Here is a 17104-nt window from a genome sequence, read left to right as displayed (position 1 = left end):
TTATATGAAAGCGAATCTTTCTACTCTTGCTCCACATTACATCCACTGTCCCACTCAATCACTGCAATTGTTCCCCTGCCCTGGTGTCTTTTTGGCCTTTCCTACACTCACATCAGGAGTAACCTCCCTCATCTTGCAAAGCAAAGGGAGGAGAAGACAATCATAAAGCAGTTTCTCCTGACTCAGGGAAAAAGACGGCGGAGGAGGTGTCAGGCATCAACATCCTGAAGCAGATTTTGGCCGGGAAGATCCCACTGTCCGTCCAACAGCTACCTCACTTCCCCGAAACTAATAATTCAGGGAGCAAAAGAAGCTGGTGTCATGTGTGTATGTATGTGTAACTGTTGTTAAATACCTCTCCAGCATAGTGCTTGATGCCAAACTGGTGATCAGTTACTCTTGGTTTGACATAGTATGGGTTTGTCTGGGGAGAAAGGACAAAGAGACAGATTATAGAAATTATCTACCACTCATGTAGTTATAAAGAGATTACGTAGCAGACACTGTGCACTGAATCCACCAAGACAATAAAATGCCATTGCAATGTGACAAGCTAAACATCAAATATAACATCAAAGCACATGAAGCAAAATAATACAAGGTCACGTTTATGAATAGCGGTTACACAGTTACAGTTTAATCATTTAAGGGCAAAGTTCACAAAAGCACCTAAATTTTCATTAATGTGACTGTTGAACAGTTAGGGTAATGTTGAGTGCACATGGTAACAGCTGAGTTTTCAGTCTGTGTCCAGATTACAGTACTTTGTGAATGCTTTGTGTTACCGCGATACACCAAAAATTCTCTTCTTCTATAAACCATTTGAATTATGTCTGTAGCACAAATGGTAACAGAGTTATAGTCATTTAAAAAGCCCTTGTAAAATGACCTGCTACCAGGACAGTGGTTAAAAAAAACGCCCACGTTCCATTGAAACCATTGCCGATGAGGCTTCAGCGAATAGTCGGTGGATAAGCTGAAGCACCAGATAAATCTCTCCGGTCCTTTTTTTTTTTTAACTTCTTAATGATTTTTCTTAATGACACTGTTCATCTGTTGTTGGTAGTGTTTTTTTTCTAGGTCTTCCACCATTAGCATGTCTCCACAAGATATGCTAATAGCTAACAGAATTTTGAGGCAACAAAGAGCTAATAGCCAAGCGGCTAACAGCTCTTTGTTGATCCCAAAATTCTATTTTTGAGCACGAGCCTGTGAAACTGTGCTATTTGTTGTCAATTTTCTTGTAGATTCGAATTAAAAACTGAAAACACATTATGTGCTTTTTATGACAGTGTGGTACATTTTTTAATTGCTTCCTTGCTAGTTGTCGGTTATGTGTAAACACAACACTTTTTCTTCCCTCGAGTTAGGTAGAGTTTTTTTTATGGTTAAATGATTCATAGGTCAGTTTGGACTGAAAACGAGTAAAAAGCAGCCAGTGTCCAAAGAAAAACTTCGAATGACCTTCAGAAAGCCTGGAGAACTATTGCTCAAGACCACTTTTAAAAAAAACTACAAGAAAGTCTGTGTGCGTCGAAGCAAAATACAAAGAAATGAAGGGTAAGTCACGAGACTTTTCACAGTACTGTATATAATGAGTTTCTATCTATTGTGCTGAAGATACTAGAACCTGAGTTTCCAAACTAATTAATAAACAAATCAATCAAAAAATACAACGTACTCGCTCACATGTGTTGATTCATTTACGTTGTTTGCAACTTCCTTACATGATGTGATACAAACATCTTCTGCTCTAATCGCGACCTTAAAACGTAACACACGGATCCGCACCCAAGCAAACACCTCAGGGCGAGGTCATGCGGTTCTTAAGTCTCGCTCTGTATCGTTCTTGTTTTTTCCGTCAGCCATAGAAAACTCTTTTCTCCTGCACACAATGCTGGTCAGACCCAGAGAATGGCTGATCACATTTCAGTATTATTGTGTTCATGTGCCGGAGCGCCCGGGGGTGTGTACGAGTGCTGCACAGACATTCAATGCAACAGGCGATTCATCAGCCAGGACAGAGGTTTAACTCTTTGAGGCTGTCTGAGCTGGTGGGCGGTGAAGGCATTTCCCCAGCTGGGGTTAAGAAGCTTTGGTGCACGGATATGGGTCATTTTTATGGCTTTGCTGTCTGTCGGGGAGGGATAGAGTGTGCTGCTGCATGTGTAAAGGAGCCATGTAAGTTTTCACGTGTGCGTGTGGACTCACTGCGTGTCGACTGTGTAGTTTCTCCAGAAGGGTGTAGTCGGTGCCTTTGGGGAAGCGACTCTCCTCATTGATAAGAGCCAACATGCCCAGTTTCTAAAGGGGAGACAGACAGAAAGAGAGAGGGAGCAAAGAGTTTGAAACACACCAAAGTCATGATGGAACTAGTTCTAATCCCATTGGGGCACATCTGGCAGCTATAACAATGCATACAGGAAACAGCAATGTTATTCATTCAATACGCTTTTTTTAATTGAGAAAGAGAGAGGAGGCACTGCGCTCAGCAGAGCAGTTTCACGTCATATAATGAGGTAAAATCAGACAGATATGTAGGGATAAAGTGGTTGTAGTGTAGTGTTTCCTCCAAACTTGCCAAGTTTGTGATTTTAAACCAGAAATCTTTCAAACACTTATGTAGAGGCTCAGTTTTAACGTCATTATAAGTATGGTGGTAAAATAACACAAATTCATGCCTTACTCTAACCATACCTCTAACCGCTGACTAGTGTACATTACTGTGCAAACAACATGCAAAATGAGACTATATAATGATAGACTGCGAGATGGGAGTCAGTGTAAGCACAGCGTGGCGTCTGGGTCAGCCCCGCTCTGGCTGGTGGTTAGCGGTCTGTCCTGGTGATGACTTTGCTCTGTCAGGGTCTGACTGTCTGTTACCTTTTCTATGAGATCCAGACACTCAGCGTTATCCATCCAGTCTATGGCTTCCCACTGGATCCCCTCCCTGTGAAGACAAACACCCACACAGACAGACACACCATGTGTATACATAAACATCAACAACCAGGAAGACACAATGGCAGCATTATCCAGTGTGAGCATGTGATGAAATGAGCCATGTCCAGGCTGCTGGCCTATTGTACCAGAAAACAACTGGCTGCGGGAGAAAGTGAGGCATTTCCAAACGTCTGGCAGTTTGCCTGTATGATCATGAAGAGGCTCAACCCCCATCCCCATGTGTGTTTGCGCTGTCTGCTTTTTCCACTGTATGCATCCATGTATGATGTTAAGCTGTGCAAATACATTGTTTAGATATGTGAAGGTTTCTGACCTGTTGTACTCCAGCTGCTCCAGGGAGAAGATGTGCTTATTGAAGTACTCTTGGAGTTTCTCGTTCGCGTAGTTGATATTGAATTGTTCAAACCGGTTCACCTACACAATGGAAGAACATGCTTTCGGTATACTCTCGGAGATTTAAAACAAAACAAAAAAGCACACACTCACCGGCCACCTTATTTAGTGAATTTGTTCAACTGCTTATTAGCGCATGTTTCTAATGAGCCAATCACATGACAGCTACTCAGTGCATTTAAGCATGTAGACATGGTCAGGATGACCTCCTGAAAGTCAAACGATTCACTTGAAGGTGATTTAAGTGCCTTCAAAAGTGGTTTTATGGTGTCAGACGGGCTTGTCTGAGTATTTCAGAAACTGCTGATCTACTGGGATTTTCCCACACAACCATCTCTAGGGTTTGCAGAGAATGGTCGGAAAAAGAGAAAATATTCAGTGAGTGGTAGTACTCTCAGAGGAGAATGGCCAAAGTGCTTCAAGCTGATAGTAAAGCAACTAAAGTATGCAGGGTTAGAGTATCTCTGAACGCAAAACAAGTCAAACAGCAGCAGAAGACTTCACTCTGAGTCACTCCTGTTAGTTAAGAACAGGAAACTGAGGCTACAGTTTGTGTGTGCTCAACAAATTTGGGCACAAGATTAGAAAAATGTTGCCTGGTCTGATGAGTCTTGATTTCTACTATGACATTCAGATGGTAAGATCAAAATTTGGCATAAACAGCGTGACAGCATGGCTCCATCCTGCCTTGTATCAGCTTGCTTAAGGCTCGGGATGGTGGTGTAATGGTGTGGGGGATATTTCCTTGGCATATTGTCGTTCTAGGAAATTGTTAAATTGCAGATCTCGTTATCAGTATTAAAAAAGATGTAATACTCTCAGTGTGTGTGTGCAAGTGTGTGCTACTACTGCAGATATGACTCATGTTTGTAAATCCTGACTGAGCTATAGGACAACATCTTTTGTCAAATGCACGTGACTAAAAAGTGCACAGATAAGGAAGAAATACAAAATGTAGCAAAATGCTTTGTTAGAATATTCATTGTGCTGGTATTCTCACAGTAAGAATGCACCAGAGAAGATAAGTTATCTGCAGATTTAAACCAGGATTTGATTCTTTTGGTGCTTTCACCTCAAAGTTCTCAAAGCCAAAGATGTCCAAGATGCCAATGGACTTGAAGTTGTCTTTCCCTTTGATCTTCTGATTGATCCTCATTATGATCCAGGAGAAACACTGGGAATAAAGCGCCATGGCCACCGAGTCCCGCGAGTCCACGGCCTACGGATCAGGGAAAAAAGAGATGGAGGGAGTACCATGCAATCCACGTCAGGCATAAATAAAAAGGAGGGGGGGAGGAAACTTTGCGAACTGTACCCTAAACACAACATTTATGACCACACAGTAAACATTTCATCGGTTCTATCAGGTGGCGGTTAAAGAAGTTAAAAACAAAAGATATGTTTGGACTGCTTGAATGATAGTGTGTGTGAGGCCTCAGTTCCATAAAACAAATAGTGGCTTGAAGACAAAGGTGTGTTATGTCAGCGTCTGTCTGCAGTTGAGAAGACGTCTGTTTTCACAACAGTCGGTGTTTTTTATCGCCTACATATCTTCAGAGTGACGCACTGCACTGTAACATTAGAAAAATCCAGTGGAAACAACGGCAAACTGGAATAAAGCGTAAAAGTTTTTTTTTAAAGTATTTTTCTTTTAAAGGAAATGACACCTACAGAAAAATCCCAAAGCCCACCCGGCAGAAAGAGGCTCATGGTGGCAGGCATCCAAGTTCACTTGGAGATTTATTTCAGCTGCTTAGTAGTTTATATTTCCATTCCACTAAATTTCAGAAAGAGCTGATGTTTTGTTTTTGGTACAATGCTTATCTGACATCTATTGTTTAATAAAAGTAAGATTTTACATAGAAAGAATGACCATGTGCCCTTTTTTCTGACTTCAGGTCCATTTCCCTGACATTAGATCTTCACAGCTATCCCTCAGGAGGTAAAGCCAGTCATTTGTTAACTGGAAGCTCCCACAGCCCACATGTTGCAGCATCCTTGGGCAAGATACTGAACTCTAAGGTGCCCCTGATGCATCCACTGGAGCATGAGCGTTACATAAAAAGTGCTTGTATGAGTGTGTGTGTGAATAGCTGAATGAGGTTTGTAGTTGAAAGTGCTTTGAGTGCTCAGATAGAGCAGAAAACTGCTCTATAATTACTGATACAGTTTAAATGTATTTAGCTTTTTTCTGAATTGTTGGCACTTTTACTTCAGTAAGAGGCCTGACGGAGGCCATGTGCTAAACTCTTGGTGTCAAGCTTTGTGCATTCATGGGCCACATACAGCACATACAGGCCGGACTTGTTGGCCAGACCCCTGAAAACGACAAAGAAGTACATTCTAAAAACCTTCAAGTTAAATGAACCATCCATTTACAAAACAGATGACGAACAGTCTCAGATGCCCTAAGAAAAATAAGAATGTCTCAGTGTTTCCATATTAAGCCAGCGTGCTGTCATTTCGAGGAAACTGTCCCAGTTCACAAGAACACATCCACAGGACTCCTTGGCCTTCGCATCTTACATCAGTGTAATGTCTTTGTCATTAGTAAGGCTGTGAAACCGATGAGTCAGCCCTCAGGCTGAGGATGAAATTAGCAGTTCGGACAAGGACTCTCATGAAGGATTCATTCCTAACGTAAACACAATGCTTCCTTCTAAAATATAGTGAAAAGTTTCAAAATTACACCCTGCTCCTCTGCAATTTTTACACTCTGGATCCAGTCTGCTGGATCCTTCAGCAGTCTGGTTCTGGCCTACAGGCCTTGTGCTTGGCAAAAATTCACAAGTAAAGACTAAAAATGAAACTGTCCAAATCATTACTCAAACTAAAACTGATGAGAAGTCCTGTGGGCTTTTTAGGTACACGCAGTTTCACAGAAGAACATGAAAAGAACAAAATTAATAACTACTTCTCAGTGGTTTGCAGGACAGATGCTACAGTGTGAACAGCAACAAAAATCTACTTTCCATCCACATTTGAGTCCAGGGTAATTTTCTCCAGCTGCCACTAAGGCAGCTTTACAGCCTGTGTATGAATATACAAAGCCTGAGCTTGCCAGCTACACTTCCTCGACAGGTATTGTGCTTGATTTAAAAACAAAACAAGAGTGCGACCGTGTGTACTTTATTCAGAACCACAATGCTCCTGGGCTTTTCAGTAATCCATCACGCCCGGTCACCTCGTACGACTACTGGGAGCGAAAGGAGCACTGCTGGCTCCAGGATCTCCGTCACGGGGGTGAGAAGAATGGCTGCTTGTCCAGGACAAGGGGTGGGGAGGGTATGGGGGGGCCTACTGCTGGCAGTTGTGAGGGGGAGTGACCCCTGGCTGTTGTGAGAAGAGGTCTTTCTTGCCGACTCTAGGTCTGGAATAATGAACTCTATTAAGAGGCAAGTTGCTTCAAAGGCCAGGCAGAACAAGCAGCAGCAGGGTGACAGCACAAGACTCTTTGTCTGTTGATGAAAAGCTTTCTTGTAGCTTTCGTGTCCCGGTGATAATAATAAAGGTCCTCCCTGCATATTCGCTGACATTTATGAGCATGAGTGGGCCGACGGGTTGAGCCCAGCCGAGAAGGGATTGTGGCATGTGTGTTCTTGTGGCATATGGTGAAAAGCACAACACATGCAGATGAAAACTTGTGCAATGTTTACAGTATTACAGATGTCAGCGCAGACATTTGAAGCTGAGGGAGACACAAGTGGATTTTTATGCCAGCGTCTCAGTGCCTGGCTGCACTGCCTCCAGAGGAGAAGACTCCTACTTCACCCCCAGTCATTGGTTCTATTGTGCTTTTGACTCAGATCACTATCACGATGACTTTATTGTGCCTGAAATCTGGCAGACAAAAAGCAGGAAATGGCTGGGAGTCACGCAAGGGGATCTGGAAAGGCATGTGGTGGAGCGCGTCAGAGAAAATTGTGTGTGTGTGAGTGTGTGTGTGTCACCAGGACAGGAGAAGGAGAGGGTTGAGGACAAATATGGATCCACTGCATGATTAAGATTCTTGACAGAGCAGGGTGCCTGAACTTAAAAATATACGCTGAATTTTGGGAAGTGAGGTTCAAGTGCTTCGTTTCTATTTCCGTGTTAACTGTGTGATTCATGTAATGAGCAACAGAGGGGGAAATTGGGCTGGATGTGTTGTTACCTGCTCCACAGTGAGGGGGGAGCAGATCTCCTCTCCTCTGAGGATCATGGAGCGTTGGGTCAACACCTCCGACAACTGGAAGGAGTCGAGGCCGAGCAGCTCGCTGACGTTACTCACCACTGAAACAAACACAAGCACACACAGATGTACACTTCAGGGTATCTATCACTTATGCAAACAGTTCAGGTGACTCCTATTCATGTTAAACAACAGACGTGGCATATACGCAGCAATCCTATACCATCTGCAGGAAACTCTACTCTGCAGGCTAGGCTGTAGTGTTGGCAGTCACCGTAGTTCACAGGTTCTTTGGAAAAGAGGTTGGACACGGCAAACAAAGGAGCCTGAAGCTCATGTTACAGCCTGCTTGGCGCTCTGTCTGCTGGTACAATGTCAGTCAAACTCAGGGCCGTGAGGAATACTGCAGAGCGGTCCAAAATCGCTGATAACCCAGTTCTCTGCTTCAGAAATTTCACCAGAAACAATTGGACTGAGTTCATTTTGGAATTTTTTTTAACTGCTTGATAAAGCCTGCATAGTTTGTGTATTTGCTTTCAGCACTAAAACCACTGCTTGGATCATTTTTTTTCATAAAAGAATTTCCCTTTCACTAAAGTCTAATAAAGGAATCAGCAAAAGAAAAGAAGCAGCAAATAAATAAACAAATACAAGTGTAACACGCAGTTCATACACATTGTACTGTATCTTTCTGTGTTTGAAAGATTTCTGTTTGAAAAATTTCCTGTGTTTGCATTTGTTCATCTAAGGTATGCTGACTGAACTGTCTACAAATTAAAGAGGGTGATTTCTATTTTAGCTTATTTAGCTGAGGCACAGTGGTGGGGTGGTTATCACAGTGGCTCCTCCTGCATACCCTGACTCTGAATTAGATAAGCAGAAGAAAGTGGATGGCCTATTTGGCTGTCCCTTTTTTTTACTTTGAAAATTATATAAAAAAAGGTTTCAAAACCTTTTTTTACCATAGAGTTAAAGCATTTCCAGGGTTTTTATACTGCTTTTAATCTGTGTAATTCAAAGCTTCAGTAATATGGTTCACATTGAGAATGTGTCATCAAGAGCACACACCCAGGAAGTGACTCTGTGGTGCCGAGAGACTGTCGACTGAAACTCGACACCTTGGATACCAATGACACACAAAGTAACCACTGGCATTACTAAGTGCACCGAGCTCAACTTTGAGGCAAGCAAATGAAGCAACAACAGACCAAATATTCAGTAGTGTGTTCTACACAAATTGATACATGTACATAAAGTTTAACACACCACCAGATCTTTTGTGATTTTGGTATTAATTTCTTTTTCTACCTCCTTTGGAAGTTATCTGAGCTCCACCGGCAGTCATGAACTCAATGTTGCCCATCTGGAGGACTGCCGAAAGCAGCTTGAACACGTCCCTGATCTCCTCCTCATTGAATTCCATCACTTTCAAAGCTTCCTGCAACACAAAGTTACACAGATGTGCCACAATAAGGAATCCTAAAACAAATTAAATCCATTAATTAACATGCAATCACCTACAAACCAGACCCAATGTGAGATTATCAAATAATAAGGCTCATGTTCTATGGAAGCAGGTCTGACTCATGAAAAAGAGTTACAGCGCCCTCTGGAGGGGAAACAAATGATGTACAAGAGTCCTTTTCATCCTCACCATCACACTGTTGAAGAGTTGCTTGTCGTCCAGACTGCTGTCTCGCACGCAGCCCGACTGGCTCAGGTAGTGATACGACTCAGGACCTTCAGACAAGAGGTACATATCTGTGACACAGAAACAGACAAAGTAGAATAAAACACTTCAAACAGACAACACAGAGATGTCATTTCAGAGATAGCTATTTTAGCTATTTAGTAGGATTAATAGGATTTTCACATAGTAGTCATATGTCTTCACTAAAGAGGTGTTTATATGGGTGTCATAGTCAGTCACAGACTAAAAACCAACCTCTGTTGTCCTTGTCTGCCCCTGCTAACAGCGCGTAGAAGATGTGATAGTTTCTCTCACCGGGATTCTGTCGGACCACGCGGTTCTTGGAAAGACAGCGTGATTAGAAAAACTGCTACCAGTACTTTACAACTGAATGAGTTATTGCGATTTCTTATTTAAACACTGGTGTCATCGAAGAAGACTTGCTGAAGATACTGACTGTATCACAAGCACAATATAAACTTACCTTTTCCAGCAAGTCTGACAGTTCAAAGTTAAGGAAAAAGTTACAGCGACTCGATCATCTGTGCAAAATACAATCTTTATAGTATGTGAGAGTTGATTTACTGTATGAAGGATACAATCAATGATGCAACCTCCCTGGATGTTTCCGTTTTGGGAAAAGTGGAGTTGTATGAACTTCCCGAAGCGACTGGAGTTATTGTTGTACACTGTTTTAGCATTCCCAAAGGCTTCCATGATGGGACTACAGAAAGAATAAAGACAATCAAGCAAATATATTACTATAAAGAAGCCTTTAAAATGTATCCGTTGACCACACACTGCAGTGACGGTAATGTGGATCCAGATTATTTAATAATGTCTGAAACTGATATTTGAAGGTAAGCTCATAACAAAATTTTTGTCTTACCATGCAAATAATTTTAATTTAAAAATCAAATAACCTAAACATTAAAATAATGACTTGCACCTGGGGAGATGTATTTATACAGTACCTGCTCTGGACGAGGGCCTGCTCCACCCTGGTTGTCCTCTCTGAAGGAGGAGTACCTGCTGAGTTTTGACTCATCACTGAAAGAAACTTTAGCAGCAGCTTGGTGCTCTCTGTCTTCCCAGCACCGCTTTCCCCACTGAGCATGCAAAAAAACAGAGAAGATACATAAACGGATCTGCTTGAATCTCTCCATGAATCCATTTTCTTAACTGCATATCCAGTTCAGAGACACGGGAGCTGATCTCAGCTATCACAGGGTGAGAATCATTACGGGGCTAACCCAGACAGACAGGTAACCATTCACACTCGCATGTACGGAAACTTTAGAGCCACTGTTTAACCTAACATGACTGCAGGAACCCACGCAGATATGGGGAGAGCATGCAAACTCCACCAAAAGATTTGAACCGAGGATATTCTTGCTGTGATTCGGTCAACTGTATTCTTTACTATGTCTATTCATACAGTATTTTTTGGAAATGCAAGAGAACATTTTTAAGATAGGAGTACCTATTTTGCAAAGGTCAAAGGAAGACTACAATATTCCTTATTTCATATACTGTTCTTAAGATTTATAGTGCAGCCAATAATTTTGCAGGACTCATCCTCACCTGATGAGAACACACTGGCTGTCGTGTCTCTTCCACAGGCAGCGGTAGCACTCGTTGGCCACAGCGAAGATATGAGGAGGTAGCTCCCCCATGTGATGTTTGCTGTACAAGTCGACAGCAGCGCCATCGTACAGGCCTGCTATCTGCTTATAGGGATTTACTGCTGCCAGAATTGATCCTATGTTGGTCTGAGAGCAGACAGATGAAGGAAAAGAAAAGAAATAAAGTCAGAGGATAACACAGGTGGTATGAAAGAACACTAAAATGTATAATTCACTAATCGCTTTGCTATTCATTGAGCTCTGCAGTACAATTAGTGAATACTCCTAGTTCAGTGGATTCACTGAGTACCTGCATTCAGCAATAGTGTTAAACTACTGCATATGGCCTAGTTTGCTGTAAGGATGATAATATTTTAGGATCCATTGCTTCTGCTCGGGTAATGCGCTTTGGGAAAAAAGTCCCACACACACACAAAAGTGTGTTTGTGGGTCATCCTTCCACACAGTGATACTGTTCTCCAATGCCATGAAGCCAGGCTTGGCGAATGCTCCGAGATGAGCTCAGGAGATAGGATTTCCGAAGGCATAGTTAATGTGTGTCTGTGGGGAGTGATTATTTTAATAATACCTGGATAATATTTCCGTGGAAGCCCAGAGCTTTACTTTGAAAGCAATCCTGGGGGTGAGAGTAGGTGAAACAAGGATAATAGAAATCCTGTTCTGAATACACGCACATTATTCCAGAGTTTATATGTAATGTAAGTATTATTTAATATTATTAAACATCACCCTGCCCCCCAGTCCTCTTTGTTTGTCCCTGTATAACTTTCTGACCATTTTCCAGTATATAAATATATCCTCCCCCGTTCGAGACTTGTTCTACTTTTCACCGTTCCTCACATTATTTATTCCCAGAAATATTGACTCACAAACCTCAAGTCAGGACTCTACTGGTACACCAATGAACACTTACATAGATGTTGTCTTTCTGATAGCGCAGAAACAGATTGTGCATGATTGCCGCTTCGTGCAGCTCTGCCAGTGTGGACATGTCTTCCACTCCATGGACGCTGCTGGGGTGCATCGGGTACACCATCTCCCTGTTCAGCTCCTCTTTTTGTAGGCAGATCACCTGTAACAGCAAAAGGCACACGTGCGCAGACATATATGTTAATATAAGGTATTGTCAGGGTTTATATGAGCCCATACGTGTAATTGTGCATTGAAACTGCCCCATTTTGTCTCCTCACAAGAAAAGGAGAGTAAACCACATCGATACCTCCTGCATTTAAAATTCAACTGGGATCCTTTTTTAAATTTTTAGTAACTGATAATTTAGTGGAATGAACTTTGTTATTTTATTTCTGAAATAGAGAGTACCAATAAAGTTTAAAACCATTGTAAAACTTTAGCAACACAATAAATTACCCCATGTTTACTCATGGCATCTCTAATCATGGCTAACAAAGACAGCAAACAGCCAGCTGCATCAGGGTTTGAACAAAACACGTCATGTCCGGGTCACCTTTAAGATGTTAATCAAACTCCTGACAGAACATCAGTCTTCCGCTGCATGCTTTGGTGACAGCTAGATCAGAAATATCACTCAGGAATAACTGAAGTAAAATAAGACAGACTGCATCCCTGATATGTGCCTGTCTCTACCTGCTGCCAGCATACCAGGCAGGCAGAGAGCCCCTGTCTTACTCATGCCCGGACGGCTCTTTCACGACCTCTCTCTGGGTGAAAAATTAAGGGATGGATAAGATCTAACGGCATTTATATAATGCAAGTGAAAGAGTGGGAGCGAATAAGGTTCTTGCAGCCTTCTTTGGCTATCAGAACTCTAATGCACAAGATAAGAGAGCAGAGAGACCACAACTATGTCAGTCACCTGATGGGAAGCGGTGTCCAGATCAATACTGATGGATAAGAGGCTGTGGCATCCCAATGCACTACCGCTGCTCTCCTGGCATGTTCATGTGTGTCCCAGCTGGGAGGAGACAATGCGTCTCAGAGAAACGCTGAGTCAGCAAAGGCTGGCTGATGAGGCTGCTAATAGACTGTAGTCAAACATTTGCGGCTCTGTTGATTCTTTGAAAGTAGATCTAATGAACATGAAGTAGGACTATATCAAATCTTTCCTTTAATGGAGCATGTAAATAGTAGTCTAAGTTTTTGTTCTTGTAGATGGCATCTGGAGTAGCCCCTCTGTTTTAAGGTTTGATGTGTTGTGCACTCATACATGGTCTTGTTCATACATTGATTGTAAAAGTGGTTATTTGAGTTCCTGTTGCCTTCCCGTCAGCTCAAAGCAGAACAAGAACACTCTCTGTAAACCCCTGAGATTGTTGTGTATGAAAATCCCATCTGACACCAGCATCAATTCCACATTGAAAGTCACTTAAATCAGCTTTCCTCCTAATTCAGATGCTTGTTTCTAACTTCAGCAGGTCGTCTTGACCATGTCAACATGAGCAGATGCACCGACCTGCAGCCACTGGATTAGTCGATTAGATATTTGCATTACTGAGCAGCTGTCCTTAATAAATTGGCCAGTGAGTGCACATTATACCCTTATAAAAGTCAGCTGCATGAAGATAAAGCATATGACCTGCATTTTCAAGCGTGTCTTATTTTGTAAAGCCCTTTCCGGGTTGGCATACGTTAGAGTCTGACTATCTTAAATAATCACATGTGCAGTTAGTAAATCTTTTAAAAAAATGTCGACGAGGCCGTTTATAGTAAGTAACACAACTCTCACTGAGTAGCCTCGTACTTTTCAGCTTTCGAAAAATAACAGAATGGGTGTATGCTGAGATAAAATCACAACAACAATGTAATCATCAATGTTTCTGTGGTATTAACGTTTATAAATGAGTAAAGACCTTTGAGAAAAAGCAGTTTGTGCAATGATGTCATTCAGCGAGCAGAAGTTTGCAGATTTGCTGCCAGATGTCCTTCAACATTTGGCTTTAACCCCACCCTCTCTGGCAAATTGGTGCAGATTCACTATAGGGCCTGAGTGACTAATAAATCAGACAGGCTTTTCACTTTGAATACATCCACAGTCAGCATTAGCATTTACACCAGTCACTTAAAGGAACTGATGCCATTTTTAAACACCCAGGCTCTGATGGATTTCTTTGGTTTCTTTTTCTTTTTAAGATAATTACTGAGACGGCCAAACAAAAACGTGGTTTGAAAAGCGTTTCTGTTGACACTGATGACAAACCGCAGATATCTACAATAACACTGACTGCTCATGTTAGCATTCACCAAATGCAAGTTCAATGCAGCTGGGAGCAGAGTGTAACACGGGGAGATACTTTACCTGTTGGCATTTTTGTGTATGTCGGGACATATAGTGGGTGTTTGTCTCCGTGTCACATTATCACCTTGTTTCTGGTCTTCTTTAAATAACTTGGAGCTCAGATTTCACAGAGCAAGCTGCAGGGACTTTTTCCTCCCTGAAACATCAGAGATGCCCAGGGGCAAACTGAGCTGATGTTTTTGGCATCAAAAGGCTTCACATTCCTCTGTTTTGCCCCACTGTGGTCTTGGTTTCATTGTTGGTTGCTTTCCTATGAGAGAAGTTTGAACTTTCTCCTAATAGCCACAGCTCATCAATATTTATCATTATTAATTTGCTTTCAAATGATTTATCGACTGCACGAGTTCCTCTTGGGGAAAAGATGAAAGACACCTGAGACGCATTGGCTTGTTTGCTATTTCTATTTTCCTCCTTTCAACAAAACCAAATTAAATCACAGCTTGAATTTATTGTTAAATTTGTCCATTTAACATTTTTAAGTCATAACCTTTCAGATGAGACATCCCTGAGACAATTATCACAACGCCTGTTCCACAGAGGGGGCAGCGTCACCGCTGTTAATGATTGGAGTGGTGTAATGATGGAAACTATTTCATGCCACTTACAACGACATGATTGATTAGCAAAGCTGTCTGCGGTGCAAATTGATCTTCTACAAATGGAGGCTGGTGTATGCACAAGAGAGCTATGATGCTGGACACACGAGCAGCACGCAAAGCAGAAAATGCAAAAAGCAAAAAGCCCCGGTGTTCATTTATATGATGATTATATGCAGGGTACACCCTGGTTGGGTCGTCAGGCTATCACATGGCTAACACACAAAGAGATAGAACAGCTATTCACACTCATATCCAGACCTACTTCCAATTTAGAATCACCTATTAACCTAACATGCATGTCTTTGGGATGCAGGAGGAGGCCGAAGTCCTCGGGGAAGGCCCACGAGGACAAAGGGGAGGCATGCAGGCTTCATGTAGGGCGGGGACTTGAATCCAGGACCTTCTTGCTATGAGACGACAGTGCTAACCACTCCATGTTTCGTTTAGTTTCTCTCTTAATTTAACCTAATGTCCTACACAACCCAGTGAACAGACATATTTTACATAATTTTTGAAAATTTAACAGATTTAAGATTCAGTGCGGACACATAACTCTACAGGTCATGTGTGTTCTGCATATGCAGGTGTTTTGGGTTTCCTTGAACCTAAAGTTGTAACTCTGTTTTATGCAAACTGGAGTAATATCTCCAGTTTGCATAAATCATCATTACTCTGGAGAATTTACTGGAGATATGGGATGGGAACCTCCCATAACACATGTGCCAAAAAGCTGCAGGGGCCTGGGTTTGAGTCCATCTCTCCCTACTTTCCTGTCTTTGTGACACTGTGCTTTTAAAATAAAGAGCTATCCCCCACTCCCAAAATATCAAATGCTTTGATATAGACTAACATTTTGCAGTCATGCCAACACTAATGAGTAAAAAAATCTTTATTTTGTTTGAAAAAAGTGTCATTCACTTCCTTGAGCAGGTTACTTTGTGACAAATCAATCTGATACCCCACGTATACAGGGAGTGCAGAATTATTAGGCAAATGAGTATTTTGTCCACATCATCCTCTTCATGCATGTTGTCTTACTCCAAGCTGTATAGGCTCGAAAGCCTACTACCAATTAAGCATATTAGGTGATGTGCATCTCTGTAATGAGAAGGGGTGTGGTCTAATGACATCAACACCCTATATCAGGTGTGCATAATTATTAGGCAACTTCCTTTCCTTTGGCAAAATGGGTCAAAAGAAGGACTTGACAGGCTCAGAAAAGTCAAAAATAGTGAGATATCTTGCAGAGGGATGCAGCAGTCTTAAAATTGCAAAGCTTCTGAAGCGTGATCATCGAACAATCAAGCGTTTCATTCAAAATAGTCAACAGGGTCGCAAGAAGCGTGTGGAAAAACCAAGGCGCAAAATAACTGCCCATGAACTGAGAAAAGTCAAGCGTGCAGCTGCCAAGATGCCACTTGCCACCAGTTTGGCCATATTTCAGAGCTGCAACATCACTGGAGTGCCCAAAAGCACAAGGTGTGCAATACTCAGAGACACGGCCAAGGTAAGAAAGACTGAAAGACGACCACCACTGAACAAGACACACAAGCTGAAACGTCAAGACTGGGCCAAGAAATATCTCAAGACTGATTTTTCTAAGGTTTTATGGACTGATGAAATGAGAGTGAGTCTTGATGGGCCAGATGGATGGGCCCGTGGCTGGATTGGTAAAGGGCAGAGAGCTCCAGTCCGACTCAGACGCCAGCAAGGTGGAGGTGGAGTACTGGTTTGGGCTGGTATCATCAAAGATGAGCTTGTGGGGCCTTTTCGGGTTGAGGATGGAGTCAAGCTCAACTCCCAGTCCTACTGCCAGTTTCTGGAAGACACCTTCTTCAAGCAGTGGTACAGGAAGAAGTCTGCATCCTTCAAGAAAAACATGATTTTCATGCAGGACAATGCTCCATCACACGCGTCCAAGTACTCCACAGCGTGGCTGGCAAGAAAGGGTATAAAAGAAGAAAAACTAATGACATGGCCTCCTTGTTCACCTGATCTGAACCCCATTGAGAACCTGTGGTCCATCATCAAATGTGAGATTTACAAGGAGGGAAAACAGTACACCTCTCTGAACAGTGTCTGGGAGGCTGTGGTTGCTGCTGCACACAATGTTGATGGTGAACAGATCAAAACACTGACAGAATCCATGGATGGCAGGCTTTTGAGTGTCCTTGCAAAGAAAGGTGGCTATATTGGTCGCTGATTTGTTTTTGTTTTCTTTTTGAATGTCAGAAATGTATATTTGTGAATGTGGAGATGTTATATTGGTTTCACTGGTAAAAATAAATAATTGAAATGGGTATATATTTGTTTTTTGTTAAGTTGCCTAATAATTATGCACAGTAATAGTCACCTGCACACACAGAT

At 42.1% G+C, this 17104-nt stretch overlaps 1 protein-coding gene across 3 annotated transcripts in view; it reads right to left on the bottom strand.

Annotated features, from left to right (window-relative positions):
• Positions 1-17104, bottom strand: part of myo10l3 (myosin X, like 3) — a 57026-nt gene that overhangs the window by 20623 nt on the left and 19299 nt on the right. For 2 of the 3 annotated variants that reach the window (XM_025903893.1, XM_025903894.1), the window contains exons 3-16: positions 11778-11936; positions 10803-10990; positions 10193-10327; positions 9818-9942; positions 9703-9716; positions 9474-9558; positions 9183-9289; positions 8837-8966; positions 7511-7629; positions 4430-4576; positions 3278-3378; positions 2884-2950; positions 2212-2304; positions 356-424 (exon numbers count right to left, since the gene is read on the bottom strand). In XM_025903893.1, coding sequence (XP_025759678.1) covers positions 356-424; positions 2212-2304; positions 2884-2950; positions 3278-3378; positions 4430-4576; positions 7511-7629; positions 8837-8966; positions 9183-9289; positions 9474-9558; positions 9703-9716; positions 9818-9942; positions 10193-10327; positions 10803-10990; positions 11778-11936 — 1539 coding nt within the window. The remainder of the gene's footprint in view (positions 1-355; positions 425-2211; positions 2305-2883; positions 2951-3277; positions 3379-4429; positions 4577-7510; positions 7630-8836; positions 8967-9182; positions 9290-9473; positions 9559-9702; positions 9717-9817; positions 9943-10192; positions 10328-10802; positions 10991-11777; positions 11937-17104) is intronic. The other variant, XM_025903895.1, reaches the window with a different exon arrangement.

This window comes from Oreochromis niloticus, linkage group LG16, assembly GCF_001858045.2.
Source record: "Oreochromis niloticus isolate F11D_XX linkage group LG16, O_niloticus_UMD_NMBU, whole genome shotgun sequence".
NCBI lineage: Eukaryota > Metazoa > Chordata > Actinopteri > Cichliformes > Cichlidae > Oreochromis > Oreochromis niloticus.
The sequence above is the reverse complement of the archived record's forward strand: the minus strand, read 5'-3'. Positions and strand labels throughout refer to the sequence as shown.